The sequence below is a fragment of the Rhinolophus ferrumequinum genome, chromosome 17, assembly GCF_004115265.2.
Source record: "Rhinolophus ferrumequinum isolate MPI-CBG mRhiFer1 chromosome 17, mRhiFer1_v1.p, whole genome shotgun sequence".
Lineage (NCBI taxonomy): Eukaryota > Metazoa > Chordata > Mammalia > Chiroptera > Rhinolophidae > Rhinolophus > Rhinolophus ferrumequinum.
This window is the reverse complement of record NC_046300.1, coordinates 14,946,114-14,967,672: the sequence shown is the minus strand read 5'-3', so window position 1 is coordinate 14,967,672 and position 21,559 is coordinate 14,946,114. Positions and strand designations below refer to the sequence as shown.

General features: G+C 35.2%; 1 protein-coding gene across 8 annotated transcripts in view; it reads left to right on the top strand.

Moving 5' to 3' along the window:
- GOLGA4 (golgin A4) overlaps nt 1–21,559 on the top strand; it is a 98,898-nt gene that overhangs the window by 4,994 nt on the left and 72,345 nt on the right. For 3 of the 8 annotated variants that reach the window (XM_033133216.1, XM_033133214.1, XM_033133212.1), the window contains exons 2-4: nt 3,330–3,419; nt 12,701–12,799; nt 16,664–16,729. In XM_033133216.1, the coding sequence (XP_032989107.1) occupies nt 3,330–3,419; nt 12,701–12,799; nt 16,664–16,729 (255 nt within the window). Of the gene's footprint in view, nt 1–3,327; nt 3,420–12,700; nt 12,800–16,663; nt 16,730–21,559 lie in introns of all 8 variants that reach the window. The other 5 variants (XM_033133217.1, XM_033133220.1, XM_033133213.1 and 2 more) reach the window with 4 other exon arrangements.

Sequence of the window (21,559 nt, the reverse complement as noted above, 5' to 3'; positions counted from 1 at the left end):
GCAACGGGAGCTGAGCTGCGCCCTCCACAACTAAGATTGAAAGGACAACAACTTGACTTGGAAAAAAGTCCTGGAAGGGCACACTGTTCCCAATAAAGTCCTGTTCCCCTTCCCCAATAAAAATCTTTAAAAAAAAAAAATTTGTAAACCCCAACATTTGATTTTGCCAGTTTATCCAGAGCTGATGAGGCTCTCGGTTACTGATGAGGACAAGGTAAAAAGACATAGTGCCAATTTTTAAAATTCACAGTGAGGGTCCACTTTTCAAGTGATTGGAAGGTCACTGTCTAGAGAAATGTTTTCCTGGTGTCTGGGCATTTGGAAAGCAGAATTATTAACCCAAAGATTGTTTGACGATGATGGAATCACAGCAGAGAGGGTTGGTCAAGAGCTATTTCCTCTAGCCTAGTGCTACTTTTCTAATTACTTTCCTCTTTGCTCCCTCAGGAGGTATTACTTGTAACCATTTAAAAGTACCATATTTTGCCGTGTATAATGTGGTCCTGTGTATAATGTGCGCCTATGTTTTTGGCCCAAACTTTCAGGGAAAAAAGTCTTTTGTTTTAATTTTTTAATTCAAATTTTAATTTGTTTACATTTGGGTACGTGTTTTTTGTATTATAAAGGAATTTTAGCATTTATTTTTTTAACATATTGTGGTACAAGAAATTTTATATAACAAATAATTACAGAACACAAGAACAGATAGAAGGTACAAGAAATTTTATGTATTGGTACCTAATTTACCATATTTACGCATCATAAAAGGCCAAGAACTCTTCATTGTTGCAAGTTAGTCATAAGTTCAACAAAACCGATTATTGTTTTCCAAGGTATTATTTTGCATATGGATGTTGTTATTGATTTCTAGAGTTATACTTTTAACTCATAAGCATAAATAAAAGAATTAAAAACAGTTACGGAATTAATACTACCCATATATAATGCGCATCCTTATTTTTCCCTCACAAATTTGGGCAAAAAAGTGTACATTATACATGGCAAAATTCGGTAGATAGAAATGGAGCTTCTCCCTCTGATAGTGGTAGCCTACAGCCTTTGAAGCTGGCATGGTTTGAAATTTATGCCCCTGTGTATGGGAAGGGTTTATTGAATTTCTCTCAACTTCAGTAAAAACTGTTTCTGAAGTGCTCTGAACATTTGCAGTTTATTCTCAGTTCTGGATAGGCACTGTCCAGTGGCCGCTTTCCCATTTTCTAAGCGCAATATTGATGTCGAGTTATACATTTTCTAGACATTAAGACATTGATAAGGCTTCAGCTTTCTTTGATGTTTAACCATTTTCTTGTTTAAGATTTTAAGACCTTACTGTTCCTGTTTTTATCCTGGGAAAGGATATCTTATTCCTTAAGCTAACTTCTGCATATAGCTCATTTCATCTATCACATCTTTTAGGAGATACGTGTGTGCTGAAATTGTAAGCAACAGAACTCAGTCTAGCCAGTTAAGCAGAAAAGAAATTTACTAAAGAGTATTTATTTGGTAGCTTACAGAATTTCTAGTGGGGCCAGAAAGTCTCGGCTGATTCTTTGCTCAGCCGCACTGGGCCGGGGGAGAAGTGGGGGGTTCTTGCACTAATAAGAATATTGCAGCTCCCTCAGCTTGGCACCAACATTGCATCTTCCACTGCACAGCGCTTGTGCACGACTCCATAAAGCTCTGTCTCTATGATTGTCACCTGATAAACTTTAATTTTGCATGTTTATTTTCTCACGTCACTCACTTATGACTCAGAGTCTAACATGGGTGTGTGTTCATGGGGAGCTCAGTTCAGCCGCCCTAGATGCAAAGAAGACTGGGTTAGTGAGTTTTCTGAGTTCTAACTTTGGATTTATAAGAGCTGTTTGGAAAAAAAATGGATATTAAACTTTTGTTATATTTTGTTGATGTTTTCCCCCTCCTTGCAATTAAACAGTTCCTTTTGATTGCTGCTTTTGGCATGAAAATCCCTGTCCTACTCAGAGATTATGGAAATAGTCTCATATTTTCTTTTACATTTCAATTATTTTGTTTTATTTTTATTTTTAAATTATTTTTTATTTTTTAAAGTTTATTGGGGTGACAATTGTTAGCAAAGTTACATAGATTTAAGGTGTACAATTCTGTAATACATCACCTATATGTCACATTGTGTGTTCACCACCCAGAGTCAGTTTTCTTTCCATCACCATATATTTGATCGTATATTTCAGTTTTTTAAGATCATTTAAATCTTTAATATAGCTTAAGTATGAAATGAGGATCTGATTGGTTTCCCTCCCCCATATGCATGGCCATTTGTCCCAACACTTTTATTGGACATGTGTCTTGATTAGAAATGTTACGCCTGTTGTAACCTAAACCTGTATATGTGTGCATGTGTTTCTGTGTTGTGCATAGCATGTTTGTATGTGTGTACACTATTCCTCATGACCTCTCTCTGTTCCAGCCTAGCCATAGCAGTATGGGCTGACTTGACAGATTACAGTTCCATTTGTTCATTCATTCACTCCTTTATTTAACAAATATTTATTAAATGTCTTTTATTTATGTAGAGCTCTGCAGACTACAAAAGGGTAAGGCATCAAGACTTATTTCTTTGTGTAGATGTGTTCAGACCTATTTTGTTATGGGTGAGGGAGGATCTTGAAGTTTTGGCTTTGTACTTTTAGGACTGTTTTTAGTTCACCTTAAGTAGACCTCAAATTCCTAGTTTAAATTTTGGGCCCTTTCTCCTGAGGGTTTTTGTACTGAGGATTTTAGGAGTCAGGCTGTCCTTTATAGAACTAAATGGACTGGCATCTTAGTATCTAGTTGTGACGTGTGTAAGTCAGGCTCAAAGCAAGGCCCTTGAATAGAGAGATGTTTACTAGAAAGATGTGCATTTCATGATATTTAGTATGAGAGCTGGCAGGTACTTTAAAGATTGAATTAACAACCTTATTTTTTTAAACGAACTTTCTATTTTGGAATACTTTGATTTACAGGAAAGTTACAAAGGTAGTACAGAGTTTTCATATACTCCTTATTTGGTTTCAGTTTCTCCTTTTATCCTATTTTATCATCACAATCTTATAGATGAGGACACATAGCCCTCAAAAAGTTAATTTAATTAAGATCATAGTTTTAGATAGTGGCCAAGGACCCAGTAAGTAGCCTGGGTCTGCTAGTTGATTATGTTTTAATTATCCTTTTCTGTTTTTCATGTATTTGCTCTTTTCTTTTCTTTCCCTGGGTTCTTTGGTTATGGACTGACAGAGGGACTACCCAGCACGTAGTGCACTAGTCAGTATAGACTTTACAATTTGTTCAATAATTTTTTAATCTAGGCTTCCTCCAACTGTTCAACGCCAACAAGCGCCAGGAGCAGGACGTCTTCATTTACAGAGCAACTTGATGAAAGTACACCCAATAGAGAGGTAAGTTTGGAATTTCTCCTTTAGTAAACCTCTCACAAGAAGCTTATTAATCTAAAATGTAATGCCACTGTTGATAACAAAATGGGAAATTATTTTGACAGGTCAGATATTTAATTCTCATATACTATTTTATTAGTAACATAATTATTCTTTTTTTGGCAAATAGTAGTTATGCTTTTATAAAGGGTGTTTTCCTTGAGAATCTTAATTTGAGATGATAATATACTCTGCCTTTAATATTTGAATTTTTCAGAATAATTTGATAGCAGTTTGTTCAATGTAGCATCATATGGGGAAAAGCATCATACAGATTCAAGCTAGGGATTGGAAAACTCTGCAGTAACTTTACTGATTCCATGGGACTTGCAGCTGGCACCATAGCTCAGATTAGAATTTTTCCAACTTTTTTTTTTTAATCTGTCTGTGAAGTTTGACACAGACACAGAAAAGAAGGTAAAACATAAATGCACAAATCAGTGAATTATTACAAAGTGAATCCCCATGTAAGCACCATCCAGATTCAGAAAAGGAACACTGTCAGTACTATAGAGCTGCCTCCCCCTGCACCCCAAAAAGATTACCATCATCCTGACTTATTGGTGTTTGCCTCCTTCCTTTTGTTTATAGTAATAGTACGACTTATTTATGCTTTCTATTGTAAATTGTATAGTTAAACCAGTTATCTCCAGTGTTGGCCATTGTAAATTATACTGCTGTTAACATTATTATACATTTCTTTTAGGACACATGTACCTGCATTTCTTTTGCTATGTGCTTAAGAGTAGAATCACTGGGTCAAAGGGTATACATAATTTTAATACTTAAGATGATAATGCCTATTGTTTTTCCGAATAGTTGTAAAACTTAATCTTCCTACCAGTTATCAGAGTTGCTGTTGTTCTACATCCTTGCTAGTCTTTTTAATTTCAGCCATTCTGGTGGGTATGTAGTGTTTTTTTTCGTTGTTGTTGTAGTTTTAATTTTCATTTCTCTGCTGAGTAATAAGATGGAGCATTTTTCATCTGTGTATTGGCCATTTGACATCTTCTGTTGTGAAGTGCTTGTTTAAGTCTCTTGCTCATTTTTCTATTGGTTTGTCATTTATTGATTTGTGGGAGTCCTTTTTTATATAGTGTGGATAGGAGTTTTTATTGGATATATGCCCCTCAGGTATCTTCATCCATTCTGTGGCTTGTCTTCTACTCTCTTATTGGTGTCCTTTGATGAACAGAAGTTTTTAGTTTTCATGTACTCCAGCTTATTAATATTTTGTGGCTAGTAGTTTTTGTTTCTTATTAAAGAATTTTTTGTTCTGACCCTGAGAGTATTTTCTTGTATTATCCTGTTTTGCTCCTCAAATTTAGATCTATACTCCATTTGGAAATGATGTTTTTCAATATGATGTGAGGTAGGGATCAAATTTCACCCCACCCCCTTATGGTTTTCCAGTTTGCCCATTCTTCCCGCTCTGCTTACTGTGCTACCATATTTCAGAAATTAAGTGTCTATATTTGAGTTGGATTTGTTTCTGGGCTGTGTATTCTGTTCTGTTGTTTACTTTGTTTTTGATCTGATACCACACTGTCTTAATAACTATAGTTTTATATTACATTCTGCGCTTAGTAGAACAGGTCTTCCCTGTCGTAGTCAGCTTGTGCTACTACATACAACAAAATCCCATGGACTGAAACAACAAACGTTTAATTCTGGAGGCTGGGTCATCCAAGATCAAGGTGCCAGCATATCTGGTGTCTGTTGAGGGTCCTCTTCCTGGCTTGCAGACAGCTATCTTCTCATTATATCCTAGCATGGCCTTTCCCTGGTGCATACACACGTAGGAAAGAGGTGGAGGAGGCGGAGGAATTGGGTGGGGCAGCTCTCATGTCTCTTTTGTTTTTTTTTGTAAAGGGCACAAATTCCATCATAAGGACCCCATCCCCATGACCCCATCTGACTGTGCATCCCAAAAGCTCTGCCTCCTTGTACCGTCACATTGAGGGTTACGGCTTCAACACATCAATTTTGGGGGACACAAACATTCAGGCCAAAAGCTACTACCTTTTTCCTCTTGAATGTTTTGGTTGTTCTTATACCTTTCCATAGCAATTCCATGTAAACTTTAGAATCAGATTTTTAAGTCTCACAATAAGAAACCTGAAACAAAACGCAAATGATGACAAAACAAACTTACAGAGATTTTGATTGGGATTACATTGACTCTATAGATTAGTTTGGAGAAAGTCGCAATGTTATACATTGTACACTAACATTTATAATGCTGTTATTCTGTACGATAGATTTCTAGGAATGGGGTTGCTGGGTCACAGGGTATATGCAAATTTAAAAATTTGAAAGATATTTCCAAATTGTCTTGATGAAGATTACAACAAAAACATTTTAGAGCTTTATTTAATACATGTGGATAGCAAAATAACCTTAAATACTTCATAGTATAGTTTTTGCACTCAAAATTAATGGCTTACGTATACATACTGTGTCCTTGGTGCATGTATTTAAATGATCTGACAGTTGTATGAAAGTATTCATTCTTTCTTTGATAGTTGCATTCTTTCTTTGAGATCTCATTTTTTGTGCATTATTTGCAATATTGCACTTCTTTAACTTTATGATTTCAAGTTTAATGTTACTGAAATTAGTTTATATATGTAACCAATTTGAATGAAAGCTGCAATACTGAGTAATACTGTTTTTGCATTCGGTGTTAATGGTGTCATTCCTCTACTCAGTATATTGATTAATATTATAGTGGTATATTGGTTTACATACAATTGAAACCCTGAAAATAACTTAATTACTACTATTGCTTTTTAAAAAAGATTTATCTAGGATGCTTTAAAACATTTTTTTTTAAATTAAAGTTTATTGGGGTGACAATGGTTAGTAAAGTTACATAGATTTCAGGTGTACAATTCTATAATACATCATCTATATATCACATTGTGTGCTCACCACCCAGAGTCAGTTCTCCTTCCATCACCATATATTTGATCCCCTTTTTTAAAACATTTTAATTGAATATATCTTTACAAAATAATCCTTTCTGAAAGGGATGGTTGGAACATTCTTTATAATAGGCTAACTAAGCTAAAGGTTATTTTTAAATTTCTTCCCAAATTTCCAAATTTCAGTACTAAAGATTCTGTGCTTATGAGTCTAGCTTAAGAAATGGTGTCTGAATGAAAGACAAAGTAGTATCATCACTATATCTTTTCACTTTTTAAGCATTTTCTAACAACTCTAAAAGGTATTTTTGACCACAAAGTGCAATGTAAACCTGCAATGTAAACCTTAGTTCAGCTTATTTTGCAGTAAATAAAGGACTTTCTAATTTCATAATTAAGTTATTGATTAAAGGGACATTACATAAGAATTATCTTTTTAGTCATCCTGAGTTTTTCGTTGTGTTAAACCTATTAGATGGGAGATAATCTGGCAGGGATGAGATCCTGACTTTTTATTTTAAGTGTTAAAATGTTTCTTTTTAGCAAAATATGACAGTTTAACTCAATATAAATATTTGTCCATCTCTCTCGTAGATACAGTAAAGTCTGTTATCTAGAATATGTTTATTTTCTGGTGTTAGTAAATATTATATGTAAATCTAAATAAGTCTGTCTTGGTTGTGGTGCCTTGGACTTCCGAATAGGGATATAAAAAGTCCTCTGTGTGATTGTAGACATCGAAGGCAGAGGAGAGTAGACTGAATTGGCGCTGACCCTGAGGTCTACGGATCTCTGGCACTCGGGCACTCTCTCATCCCACAAATGGCAGATCTGTCCAGTTGCCCACAGTACTCTTTCCTGGTGACCCTAGCATAGCCTCAGTAAAGATCAACGTGCCACTCCAATTCTGAGACTGCTCAGCACACTCAACAAAAGAGGTGAAACCAAAAGTTGGTGTCTCAAAAAGATCAACAAACCTTTAGCTTGACTGACAGAGAAAAAGTTAAAAGAGAGGAGACTCTGTTACTAGTATCAGAAATGAAAGAGGAGAAATTACTATTATATTTACAGAAATAAAAAAATTGAAAGGCCATACTATGAACAAATGTATACCAACAAATTGTATAACTTGAATGACATAGAAAAACTCCTAGAAGAAACAAAACTAAATTTCTAACATGTGCTTAAGAATTATCAAAAGCTGAGCGTCAAGGATCCTGGTAGGAGGTAATCTCATGGAACAGTGCAACTGACTTGGAAATACAAAGACAACTACCAAGATAATAGACAGCATTTTGTTTCTGGAAGGTATCGCAGATCAAGAATAATAAGAAAGAAAAAGTGACATCTTTCTTGAAGTTTAAGAAATCATTCCAGGGGCCGGCCTGGTGGCTCAGGCGGTTGGAGCTCCGTGCTCCTAACCTCGAAGGCTGCTAGTTCGATTCCCACATGGGCCAGTGGGTTCTCAACTACAAGTTTGCCAGTTCAACTCCTCGAGTCCCCTAAGGGATGGTGGGCTCCGCCCCTGCAACTGAGATTGAACACGGCACCTTGAGCTGAGCTGCCTCCCGTATGGCTCAGTTGGTTGGAGCGTGTCCTCTCAACCACAAGGTTGCCGGTTCGACTCCCACCAAGGGATGGTTGGCTGCACCCCCTGCAACTAGCAACGGCAACCTGACCTGGAGCTGAGCTGCGCCCTCCACCACTAAGACCGAAAGGACAACAACTTGAAGCTGAATGGCACCCTCCACAACTAAGATTGAAAGGACAGCAATTTGACTTGGGAAAAAGTCCTGGAAGTACACACTGTTCCCCAATAAAGTCCTGTTCCCCTTCCCCAATAAAATCTTAAAAAAAAAAAAAAAAGGAAAGGAAGCATTCCACTCTAAAGCAATCGATGCTTTCATTCTTTCTTTCCCTGTAATGTCACTCGTAATACAGAATTTAGTGTCCATGTCCTTCAAGACCTGATCTTTGTATGTGATTCACAAATTACGAACATTTTCATACTTTTGAATTCACTTGCTCCTCACAAGAACACTGTGAAAGTAAGTGTTCATTTCACCAGTTTTAAAGATGAGAAACCTCTGAGAAGTTATTAAAGGAAGCTGTTCATGGTGTATATTCTTATACCGTGTTTCCCCGAAAAATAAGACCTAGCCGGACCATCAGCTCTAATGCGTCTTTTGGAGCAAAAATTAATATAAGACCTGGTCTTATTTTAATATAATGTAAGAGCAGGTATAATATAATACATATAATATAATATCCACTCTTATTTTAATGTAACATAAGTCTGGGTCTTATATAATATAATAGACCCATTGGAGCTGATGGTCTGGCTAGGTCTTATTTTCAGGGAAACACGGTATTACTGGATTTAATTTGCTAGTGTTTTTTTGAGGATTTTTTTGTGTCTATATTCATAAGAGATGTCTTCAGTTCTCTTTTTTTGTGATATCTGGTTTTGTATCAGGAAATATTGGTCTCATAGATGAGTTGGGAAGTATCTTCTCTTATATTTTTGGGGAAGAGTTTGTGAAGATTAGTATTAATCTTTAAATGTCTGATATAACTTCCCAATGAAGCCATCTGATCCTGGGCTTTTCCTCGTGTGGAGTGTTTTGATTCCTAATTCAGTCTCTATTTTTTGTAGCTCTGTTGAGATTTTCTATTTCTTCTGAGTCAGTTTTGGTAACTTGTTTCTCTGATGACTTATTTTTCTCAAGTCTCAGGTCTTCGCAAAATTCCTTGTGTCTGTATTGCTACTTTCCTGATTTTCTTATCTGGCATATGTTTTTTTCCCATCTTTATATACCCTTGGTCTTTTTCAGTGGTAATTAACTAGAGAAAGTTAGATACCTTCACCTTTTTTGCTGTCTTTTTGTTTGTTTGTTTAAAGACTTTCTATGTAGTAGAAATATCCATATAGACAAAATAGGGCCTTAAGTTGTAGTCTTGAGTTGAATTTGATCAGAATGGTTTACCCACAGTCTGTATTGTGCCTTTTTTTACCTGCACTGCTGTATGCAACTTTATTCCGTTGTCTTCTGCAGGGTATATTATCACTAGTACTTCTTAAAGTATACTTTGTTGCAAATAAAAATGGAATGAGTTTAATTGACTCAAAATAGTAAGTGTTGCCTCTAACAGCTAGCTACATATGATATTGCCTGGGAAGATAGAAAGAGGACATCCTCTTTTCAAGGTAGAGAGACTTTTATACACTTCCTAAGGTACTGAATTTTTTAGAGTCCCTTCCCTAATAGGAGATACATTAATTCATAGGAGACACATTAATTCATTACATACAGTGGATGCCTTAGGGCAGGCATTAGGACTTAATTTTCTCTTGGAACTCTGGTTACGAAGGTCTGGGTGAGTCCTATGCTGCCAGAGGTAGATTTAGTGCTACAAGCTAGGGGCTAGAGTGGGGTTCCTTGCACTGGTGAAAGGAGGCTGAAAAAACCTTTTGCTAATTGCTGCCTCAGCTCTCTATGGCCCATTATGAGCAGCTTCTGTCCCTAGGGAGGCCTCATGATCCAGACCTGAACCAAACCTCACATTGGCTTAATGATTGAGTCTCTGATAACCCCTGGACTGCCATAGGGCAGGAAACCCAAACTGGGGCCCAGGGAATTAGATTGACTGGATAAGGGGGGGATGAGCACAGAGGGAAGGAGAAAGAAAATACCTTTTCAAAATGAACCTATAAATGGACATTCTAGAACAAACGCTAAGAAGGCAGGCAATAAAAACAGGAATTGGGATATAAATGTACTGCAGGTGAAATTAAAATAATAGAGCAGTCTGGAAATGACTTTAAAACAAGTATCTTTTAGTAAGAGAAATAAAGTAATAATTTTCTTAAGAAGAACAGAAAATTATGGGGGAAACACAGACCAAAACAAAACTAGACTAGGTAGATGTTGAAAAGAACCAAATAGAAATGATAGAAATGAAGAAAAATTATACAAAAATGTAAATCAAAATAAAACTCAGACTGGTCCCAGTTTAAGGGAAAATTAGGGAATTCGAAAAGAATACTGAGTAATCCCCACTCAAAACACAGAACAATAGAGGTTAAGAAAAAAATACATAGTTTTTCTAAGAGTAAGAGACATGGAGGATAGATCGAAAGCTTTCAACACCCATCTGATAGGAGTTTTTAGGTAGCTTCATGAATGTTTAGACATACACAGTTTCAATCAGCATTAGTTCAACACAGAAGAGGTGAATTGAATTGTTAGCAGATTGGATTAGAATTTGAACAGTTTGAGTTGAGGCAGAATGTTACTGAGAATAGTTGAGAATTGATGTTGGTGAGATTTTCACAGACATAAGAAGCAATTGACAAGGACAGTGGTGAGAAAACGCAGGCTTTGAGGTAGTTGTCAGTGGAAACTAATTTTGATGTACTTTGCTTTTTCATGGACTGGGGGCGGGAGTGTAAATTGTTGTTTGGCAGCATCTTCTTTTGAAATGTTTGATCAACATGTTTTTCTGTAATGGATACTAGCTTTTGTGTTTTTTTCTTAAAATGTCAAATATACTCTTAATTAAATGTGCAATTTTAAATTGTTTGCTTATGTGAGCAAGATTGACTTCATTTCAAAACTTAACTTTGGAAGCCTAAGAAGAGTGAATTTGTATAGCCTTTACCTTAAAATAACATTCATTCAAAGCATGATTTGAGTTCCCAGGAGAGTAGATTTTCAGCAAGAGTAGAAAGTGGGATAGGATGACTCCTTAGAGCCAAATAGGTATCTAGCACATTTTAATATACTACTAATATCACATTTTAGAATTTAGCATAAAGTCAATTCTTGAAGCCTATTCAAGGAGTACCAGTCATTATCATAGCAAAAAGACTTAAAAAAATGTTTGTCCTATCTATAAGATGGTCTCTAACGTAGGACCAGATGAAGAGTTAGTTAAGTATCCATAGCTCTATATACAGTGTTTCCCCGAAAATAAGACCTAGCTGGACAATCAGCTCTAATGTGTCTTTTGGAGCAAAAATTAATATTAGACCCGGTATTATGTTATACCCGGTCTTATAGTAAAATAACACCTGGTCTTATGTAAGACCAGGTATTATAGTAAAATAAGACTGGATTTTATATTAATTTTTGCTCCAAAAGGTGCGTTAGAACTGATTATCTGGCTAGCTCTTATTTTCAGGGAAACATGGTAGTACGGAGATAAAAAGTGTAAGTTCTTAAGCTTTTGCAGGTATTTATTTTTTGATATGAGTTCTTTACTATATGTCATGTAATGTAATAACATACACTGCTAAGTTAATGTTTCAAAAGATTTGTTTTTTAAGTTTTTATTTTGATATAATCATAGATTAACAGGAAGTTGCAAAAGTTTTTTTTTAGGGAGGCCCAATGTACCCTTTACCCAATTTCTCCCAAAGGTAACATCTTATAAAAATATAGTGCACTATCAAAACAAGGAAATGGATATTAGTGAACTGTGTGACATTCATAGAGATTATTTAGGTTTCACCAATTTTACATGTACTCATCCTGTGTGTGTGTGTGTGTGTGTGTGTGTGTGTGTGTATGTTTGTGTGTGTAGATCTGTGAAGTTTATCAAGTGTATATTTGTATAACCTCCACCATCAAAAAAAGTTCATTTTAATTATAGTCTCTTATACAGCTAATTCATGATTGTTAGTATTTTGGTATGTAGTGTACAGTTTCTGAAAGAAAACTGAAGCACAGAAGAGAATCAAAAGAACTAATTTAATGGAATTTATCCTTAAAACTTATTATAAACTTCAGTTTCAAAAGTTTCTTCTGTACATATTAGAGAAAATGATTTTTATATATAAGTACAAATAAATGATTATTTAACGTTTTATGTGTTTTATCCTCCCATAAATTTCCATAGTATCTTTTTTGGATGCACAAAAATGAAAGACTCAGTATTTATGTTATATTAAGGCCTTGTGTTCTTTACGATGTATTGTTCTTATTGATATAGACTCTTATACCAAATTGCCAGGGTGTGTGCTGTGGTGCCTTGTTGCATATATTATTTATATGCTAATAATCAAGTTGTTTAAAGTTGGGCCTTGAGATCCTAAACAGCTCAACTCATCTCCACTCATGAGCTTTCCCAGTAACTTATTATTTTGGGGGTGGAATGATGGTGGTAGTGGTGGTGGTGGTGGTGATGGTGGTGGTCCAAAGCCATTATATATTGTGCATGCTGTGTGGTGAGTACACTTTGCAACATGCCCTTATGATTTGTTTTTCATCATTTGTTTTATTTTTATACCTCTGCTTATTACACTGAATGAGACAGCTACTAGCCGGGATGATAGCAGAGCCTGCTTTTCTCTCTGAGTATACTATCTTTGCTTTGGATTCCTCCAAACAGCCTAAAACACAGACTGATAGTGTGGTGAGTCCTTCCACCGCTTTCTGCATTCCCTTTGTGGGGAAGCAAGTAATTTGGTAATCCTAGAAGCAAATCTCATGTTGCTTGTCACTTACCATCTCTCAAAGTATCTTCAGTGCCCTGTTGCTAACCCTGCTCTAAAAAATCAGAGAGTAAATTGCTAAATTCTGATGGCTGGTGTGTTTTCTGGTAGCTTTTTAACAGCAATAAAATAACACTGTTTTCATTAATGTAATGAAGACTACCTTCGCTTGGTCTAAACTCTTAAGTTTTCTCCCTAGGGATGTTTGCGTATTGACTGAAAAAAAGTATGCATTGCTAGAAATCTCTGTTCTATTGTATATTGGTAGGAGGCCAAGAATATTTGGAGATGTGACTCACATTATTGGGAAAAAGATGCATTGTATGTAAATCCATAATTGAATAACATTGAGCAGGTAGATTGACTCTACTGTAACAAATAATTGCATTTTATTTGGGAGAGTACCAGTTTTCTATGTATTTAACATCAGAAAGGAAGTAATCAACTCATTATTTTTCAGCTAACTTGAATTCATATAATTTTGAATCTTGTACTCATATATAATTTTACTTTGGGAAATTGGACTTTTTTCTTAAAGTATCTAAGGATTTAATTTAGCAAATTAAAACTTAGAGATGTTTGCCTGGTAAGGATAACTTTTGGTGTTAGATTGGACACTGAATTGGAATTGAGATATTTTTAAACAATGAGAATTGATTTAACTTACTAAGTAGCTGGTGATGAAATTAGAACATTTGTGGACTTAATCCATGCAGCCAGTAAAACTTGGCCTGTTATATGGCCAGTAGCAATCCTAAATTACATTCTAAACTTGGCGTTAGAAAACAAAGCAGCCCAGAGTTCTAGTGATGTCTTGGCTTGGATCTCGGGGAAAGCGGTCTCTCCTTGGCTCTGGCTACAAGTAATACCTCACTATTTTCAAAACTGGTTTGAGAGGGAGACAGGAATCCCAGTTAAAGACAACTTACAAACTTAATAAAAAACATAAACGATATTGCTTTACACTTCATGTAGTAGTAATAGAGGCTTAAAAAAAAGAGCTTCTCCTAGGCCTGTAAGTACATAAAAGTAATTTATATCAAGTCCTATCCTATTGTGAAAAATGATAATAATTTTAGAATCAGAAGTTTCTGAGCTATTTAAAAGTAATTTAAGTAGACTAAAAGTCTTTATTATAATATTTAAATTTAGTTTTGTTCACATAAAAACATGTTTTCCCTGTGTAACAAAGGGAAGCCATGGTATAACCTATAGTAGAATAAAAATTTAGTATGGGCCTAAATCATTACATTAGGAGTTCACCAACTACGACTTTTTCTTAATTCAGTTCTTTTGAAAAATGCATCTCTTTACCCCAAATTCTAAAAATTGCTGTAGTCTCAGTGCTCAGCAATCAATAAATAGTTATTAAAAGACTGAGCAAAACATAACTGAAGACAAATCTGGCAGGGAACCTGTGCGTGCTTTTAAATTAAATGCACTTTAGAAGAGTTTTCCTGTTATCTAAGAATTGCCACCACGAGAGTATTGGTGACTGTTGAGTTTTGATATGTATTGAGCTTGTTCCTTAGGCTTCTGTCTGGGAGAAGGTCTTCAGAAGTCTCCTTACATTGAAGGAAGTAACTGCGTAAGAAGTTAGCAAGCATTTACTGAGTCTTTACTACCAGTCATCAGAATGTTAGGTTCTGGGGACCAAGATGAAAATGCAAGGTTTCTGTTCTCTGGGAGTTTATAAGTTAATATAGAGACAAAGATTATCAACATGCACTTACAATATAAAGGAATTAAAAGTTTCACAGAAGAAAACACAGGCATAGGGAATGTGTTAGCCCTTTAGGCAAGTCATATGAAGCTTCACAAAAGAAGGGGCATTTGAAAGTTGAAGGATGAGCAGGAGTGCTGGACAGAAACGGAGCAGGCATTACAGGTAGTGACAGAAATCTCTGATTTTGCTTCTGGAGATTCCTGATTTAAATTTACAGTGTAACACAGACCAATACTTCCCTTAACTGTCCTGCATTTATTTAGATATATGGTGTAATATATAAGTTGAAACATACATGCAAGGAGGGAGAGTTTTTAAATGTTATGCTGTATTTGATAGGGTGATATTTCAAACAATTGTAGAATAGTCTACAATCATGTGTCAAGTAATTACTTAAAATAGAATAGAGTCTCTTGCCATTCTTCCTCCGAAGCTAAACATTTTATGGAGCCCATTCATTTCCTTTCTCCATCATTTAACCATTAGTTTTCAGTATGCTGACTAGCTGAGAGACATTGATCTCTATAAAGTATGTTTTTTTATTTTATAGTGTGCAGTATATTTTTAGGGCTGGAAAGCATTACTTATTGTGTTACACAAATATATAGCATGTATACAACTTCTAATTCTTTGAAAAGGCAGAGAATAGAAAGATAAAAGTTAATTCTTATATTTCCCCAACCTTCCTCCCCTATGTAATTTTAAGGAAATGTCTTGGACTGATAAAATTTGATAATTTTTATATTAGAAGAAGGTATTTAAATGTTTATTAGGAAAAAATTCAAACACATTGCGGAAGTGGAAATAGTAGTAATGGTGGTATAAGAATTCTTTCCCCTCCTCCAGTATCCATTACTGAGCAACAACAATTAATACCTAATGGCCATCTTATTACCATCCTTCCACACTTCTCTAGCCATACATACCGTACCACTAGCCCCCGCCCCATACATGCACCTACGCCCCCATCCCAATTCCCGTTGGATTATTTGAAGCAAATTTCAGAAATTCTATTTCATCTAAATATTTTGGTATATATTTCTAAAAGATAAAGACTAAAAATATGTAACTACAATATATGTACCATACCTAAAATTTAATAATTTCTTAGTATCCAACACCTAATGAGAGTTGAAGAATTTGAGAATACTTTTGCAAAGCTGAGTGCCTTTTCCACTTATATTTTAGACTAAGTAAGGTCAGATATTTGACTTTTTCTTGGTCAGCTATAGAGTTGTAGGGGAAATGTACTATTTAAAGACCAAGTTACTGAAACATAGTGGCTAGTATTTGGTCAAATGCTTTTATTTAAAATATGGAAGTTATTTTATCATGAGCTATTTCTATAGCCCTAATTTTAGACACTTAGTGTATTATGAATGCATTGTAGAATTTTGAATTTCAAATGATCTCATCCATTATCACAGAATCTATGCCAGTATGATGCAATCAGTAGAATGTTGCTTAACATGGAGTATTTGTCATACCAACAGAACAAAACAAAAAACTTTCACATGTGGAAGAAGGTATTTTCAATTATAAGTTTTTCTGAAAGTTGTCATAACAATGTCATTTATACTGTTGGCTTCAAGTAAATGAAGCATTTCTATTTCTTGTTACCAAGATATTTTTCAGAGCTTAGCCCAAATAGCTTTAATTTGAATATTTTATTATAGGGAACAGTTGACACTCCTTTTTTTTCTGGCTAGTTTTCTATTTGAATGCTAATTGAATTCCTGATGTTAATTTTTGTCATGGGGGAAGACTGGGGACATTACAACTGGGAGAGGTATGGGATTAGCTTGAAATAAGTTTTGCTACATACTAATCTTTGCTATTTAGTTACATATATTACAGCAAAATGAATTTTCTAAAATTACTTACCATACTAGTTTCGCCTTGCATGAAAACATCCTAATAAATGAACAATTACTAATTTTGTATAACAGATAAATGTATCTAATAGGTCTTGGTACTTGGCCTTTGTTCGTAACAGTTTTAAAACTTTAGTTGTTTTTTTTTTTCCTTTTCTTCACAAATGTTTCTTTCTCTTTCTTAGAATGCATCTGTCCAAGCCACGAAATCCGCCGACAGTGTTAATGGAAGTGAACCAACAACTCCTCAGGTCTGTTATTAATTTTATTTTAAAAAAAGAGCAAGTCATTTCAGAGTGTTGGTCAGTCTATACTAGTAGCATTTGACTTTACATTGAAACAGTGATGTCCAAACATTTGATACAGTATATATGGTACATCCAGGTTTGTTGATGGTTTCTTGGAAAAACTTTTAAATGAGAAGTAGTTTTTGTATATATACCAGTAAAATAAGATTCCATTATTACTCATTTAAAAAGTTAACGGCAGTGAAGGGAAAACTTTTTGAAAACGAGGAATCTGACTTTATAATTGTAAAAGAAAATAGAGGAAGTCATAATGAAAGACATATTGAGTTACATAATCTGGAAGGGGGTTATGAAGGAAGTGGGATTTCTTTTAAAGTTTGCTCTTTAATGCACTAATGCAGAGTATTTTACTGCTAGAGAATTTAGGTTATCTTTGATTTTAAAAGGTATTTGGAGATCGGGGTAAGTGACATTCTTTTGACTTCTTCCAAAAAAGAAAGAAAAAAATTCCTTAAAAATACCATAATGATAGCAGTGTCTGAAATGAACCTTTGTTTCCTTTGGCTGTACTGATGATTATCGTCCTTAACCTGGCTGTTCTCAGTGGTCTCTAACGTGGGGCAATAACATTTCTAGTTCTGTGAACCTGGAGCATGAATGTAGACAATTTATGAGCTAAGTGATTTATGAACTAAATTATGTAGACTAAACATTCTAAAGCATTGTCTAGCAAGTATATAAGTTACAGCTTCCCAAACTCCATGAAAAGGTGACCTATGGGCTGAGGTCCTCATTTCTTTCCGGGAGGCCCGTCAGGCTCTGGCCACAGGCCACGTCCCTGGGCCTGTTGACTCTGGCCTTGAGTAGCATCCCCAATTAATCCCAAGTCTTCTGCAAATGCATCATTTCTGTCCATGCCATGAGATAAGGATAAAATACTGAGAAGTACAGATCTAAATGGTACTGGACAGATCCAGTGACCTTTAAGGAATATTATTAAAGAATGTTATTTAGAATGCTTATCTTCTTCTCTTACAGAATAGTTCAAAAAGACTAAATACAGTTTTGAATGCAAAAACTAGAATGAATGATAACCATCTTTATAAGAACTTTGGGAGAGATTTAAGGTTTAATTAAGGTGAATAATGAACATGGGTGATATTCAGGAAGTAAGCTCACTAAAGGCGTTGAACTTTTTTTTTTTTTAAAAAAAGAAAGCAACAAATATTTTACTAAAAGATAATAAGATAGTGTTTACTGAATGTTTACTCTGTCAGGTATTGTTAAGCATTATATATATGATCTCATTTAATTCTCAGGACAAGGAAATGCCTTCGCTTAGAGTCTGTTTTTAAACAGATTTCTGAGAAGTTGGTTGTTAGCAAGTGAGGGACAAAGTATATCCATGAAGGGGCTAGCTTACTTACTATGGTTGAGTGTCGTGACAGCAGCAGGAAATCAGAGTTGACACTAAGGTAGAAGAGATGGTAAAAAGCAAGCCTAGGAGTTCATAAAGCATAGCTGCCTGTGACCCCCTTACTACTGGACGGCACATCCTGTGTAAATCAGTAGTTTTGGCACACCGTATAATGACTGTGACAGGGACGTCGTTAAAAAGGATTAGTCATTATCTTTAAGAAGGCAGAAAAGTGTCTGTTTCAGAAAAATTTCTGTTAAATACAGTTAATTTTTAAATTGCTTAATGCAGTTCATAATATTCAGCCAATCAAAGTGACTCATTCATCTCCAAAAGAATGTACAGAATTGACCTTTTACTTCAAACAGACTAATACAACTCAGATATTTGAAAATAATTAGTATATGCCACCACATGATAGAGAAAAATACATTTTTCAAAACAGGTAATATTTGAGCATTTGTCTTTATCTGAGAAGCGGTAAAATAGTTTTACTGAATCATAGTGTTAGTATTGTATCAGTTTAGGAGGAATCTAGGATCTAGTATTACTCTCTTATTGTTCAGATGACATATCAGGCATGAAGTCTTAAATTATTTGCCCAAGGACCAGTGAATGGCTAGTTACTGATAGTATTGTGGGATTATTATAGATAGACACAAAACGTCACTCTACCCAGCTGTAATTTTTTGCTATGTATTACCTCATTTTAATATATATGCTATTAAAATGAAATGAGAACTGAATTTATTAAATTAGTAGAGCAAAACACAGGGATTTAAATGGCTGTCTCATATGGCATTATTGTTTTAATTATGGGGAATATTCTTGTTTTGAAAAAACATGATTTTTTTTAATATAAAACAAATTATAGTATTAAAGTTGAATTTTGAATTTTTTGTTGCTTTTTTTGAATACTGCATTTTTATTTTCCAGTTTATTATGGAAATTTTCAAACATATAGAAAAGTTGGAAGAACTTTAAAGTGAACAGCTGGATGCTCACACCTAGATTCTATCATTGATACCTCACTATATTTGCTTTATCACAAATCTGTCCATCTATACATTCCTCTATCCATCCCTCAATCCTTACCTTTTTTTTCTTTTTTAAAAGGTGGAATAGTATTTATTTATTTATTTAATTAAATTTAAGTATAGTTGCCACATTATATTAGTTTCAGGTGTACAATATAGTGATTAAACATTATACACCTTACAATGTGATCACCACACTAAGTCTAGTAATTATATGTCCATGCAAACGTATCACAATATTATTTTTTTTAAGCAAGAGAAAACCAAATTTAATATATACATATGTATGGGAGCCCCACATGCATGAGAGAGTCAGAGACCCCACATGCCAGAGAGGAGCAGGGATGGAAAGGGAACAGGGGTATGTAAGACGTGCAGAGCTAGGGATGAGGTCAGGAGCCTTGGGGGCTTCAGAGGGTCCTGGCAGGATGATAAGGAGAGCAGATGCTCCGTAAATAGAAGTTTGTCCTGCCCTATGGACAGGTCAAAAGAGGTTATCTCTGATGATCGCTTATTATGGGCAAGGCCCCTAATTCTAATTCTTTTAGGTAGTTAAGGGAAAGGCAGAAGTTTATCTTGAGCCGGAGGCTAAAGTTGCTATAGCTCAAAACGGTCTGCGTACCACAGAGGCACATTTGGGGTGACTCGTTCTGAACCCCCACAGTTCCCTCCTCTGAAACCCCCCGGGAAGGTGCACGTTCCAGAGGTTGGGTTGGTACATTGTTCTATGTCTCATTAAACCGGTCTCAGACTTGAGAAAAGTTCAGTTCAGTTCAACAGTTTCATACATATTGTTGACTATATTCCCCTTCCCTTGTTTTTACTACTCTCCCCACCCTCCTTCCTTCTGGCAACCTGATGGTGTGACAGGAGCAGATGTGTAGGTAAGAGATTTGAGGCAAGAGAACAGAAGGCTGCTGCACATGTCCAACTGTGAGAGGGTAAAGGTCTGCATTAGAACAGTGTCTGGGAAATAAAAAGGAGGGATTTAAACCAAGGTAAATGGGGGCAACACGAGTTAAAAGTATCTGTTATGTGCCCATTTATTTTTATGTATACATTTCTCCTCTCTAACCCTCATGAGTTTTTTTTAAAAAAATAAATTATAAATCTGTGAACTTTTTTGGTACTAAGAACCTGACAATAATTAGTGCCCATGGGAGTTTAATTTTTCACATGACGCTGGGTTTGGAGATAAACAGATAAAGTCATATAAAGTCATTAAGGATCCTTCTGTCTTTAGCTTCTTGTCCCATCACTCCCCGTACCTTTCCCATCCTTACCAACCATTCTAGACCGGAGGAAAAACTGGAGGCAAGGATAAAAGGCATATTCCTTTTTACCAGGAAAATAATCTCTCTCCTAGAAGGCTCCATCCTGTAGGCTTCGTCACCTGGCCCATGCCTAGCTGAAACAGAGTCTGAGAAGAGCTAATTAAAAAACGATAACAAAGAAACCCTTTAATTGAAATATAATATATCGCAATATAGTACATATATTCAGAAAAGTATGACATATTCATTATATAGTTTCTGAGTTTTCACAAACCAAATACACTTTTGCAACCAGCACCCAAAGACAAGAAACAAATTACCAATACCCTTCTCTTACCCCCAAGGGTAACTGCTGTCCTGACTTCTAACACTAAAGGTTAATTTTGCCTCTTTTTGAAATTTATATAAATGGAATCAAAGTGGGTTTGAAATTTATGTAAATGGAATCAAAGTGGGTACTCTTTTGTGTCTGCCCTCTTTTGCTCAATACTCTGTAAACAAATTTATATTTTTGCATGTGGTTGTAAATCATTCATTTTCATTGCTGTCTAGTATTCCATTGGTGAACAGACTACAGTTTATCCATTCTGTTATTGTTAGGCATCAACAATAGTTTCAAGTTTGGGACTATTTTGAATACTGCAACAAACTTTCTAGTTTATATCTTTTGTTGAACATATTTACACATTTGTATTGGGTATTAGTAGTGAAATTGCTAGTTCAGAGAGTGTTGGTGTGTTTAGTTTTAGTAAATACTAACGAATAGTTTTCCAGAGTGGATTGTTTCACATCCTCACAAATACTCAGTATTTTCCAGTTTAAATTTTAACCATTCTGGTGGATGTGCGGTGGTATCTCATTATGGTTTTAGTTTGTATTTTGGGGGGGTAAATGTTACCCTGAACAAAACAGACCTGGTGGAAAGGAAGACGGGAAGATTGGATATCGGATGATAGCCAGTATTTATTGTTTACCTTGAGCCAGCTGTGGTTCTAAGTAGTTCACATGTATTAATTTATTATTCCTCACAACCACCCTGAGTTGAGTCCTATTGTTATCTCTGTTTTAAATATGAAGAAACAGATGCTAAGTAACTTGCCCCAAG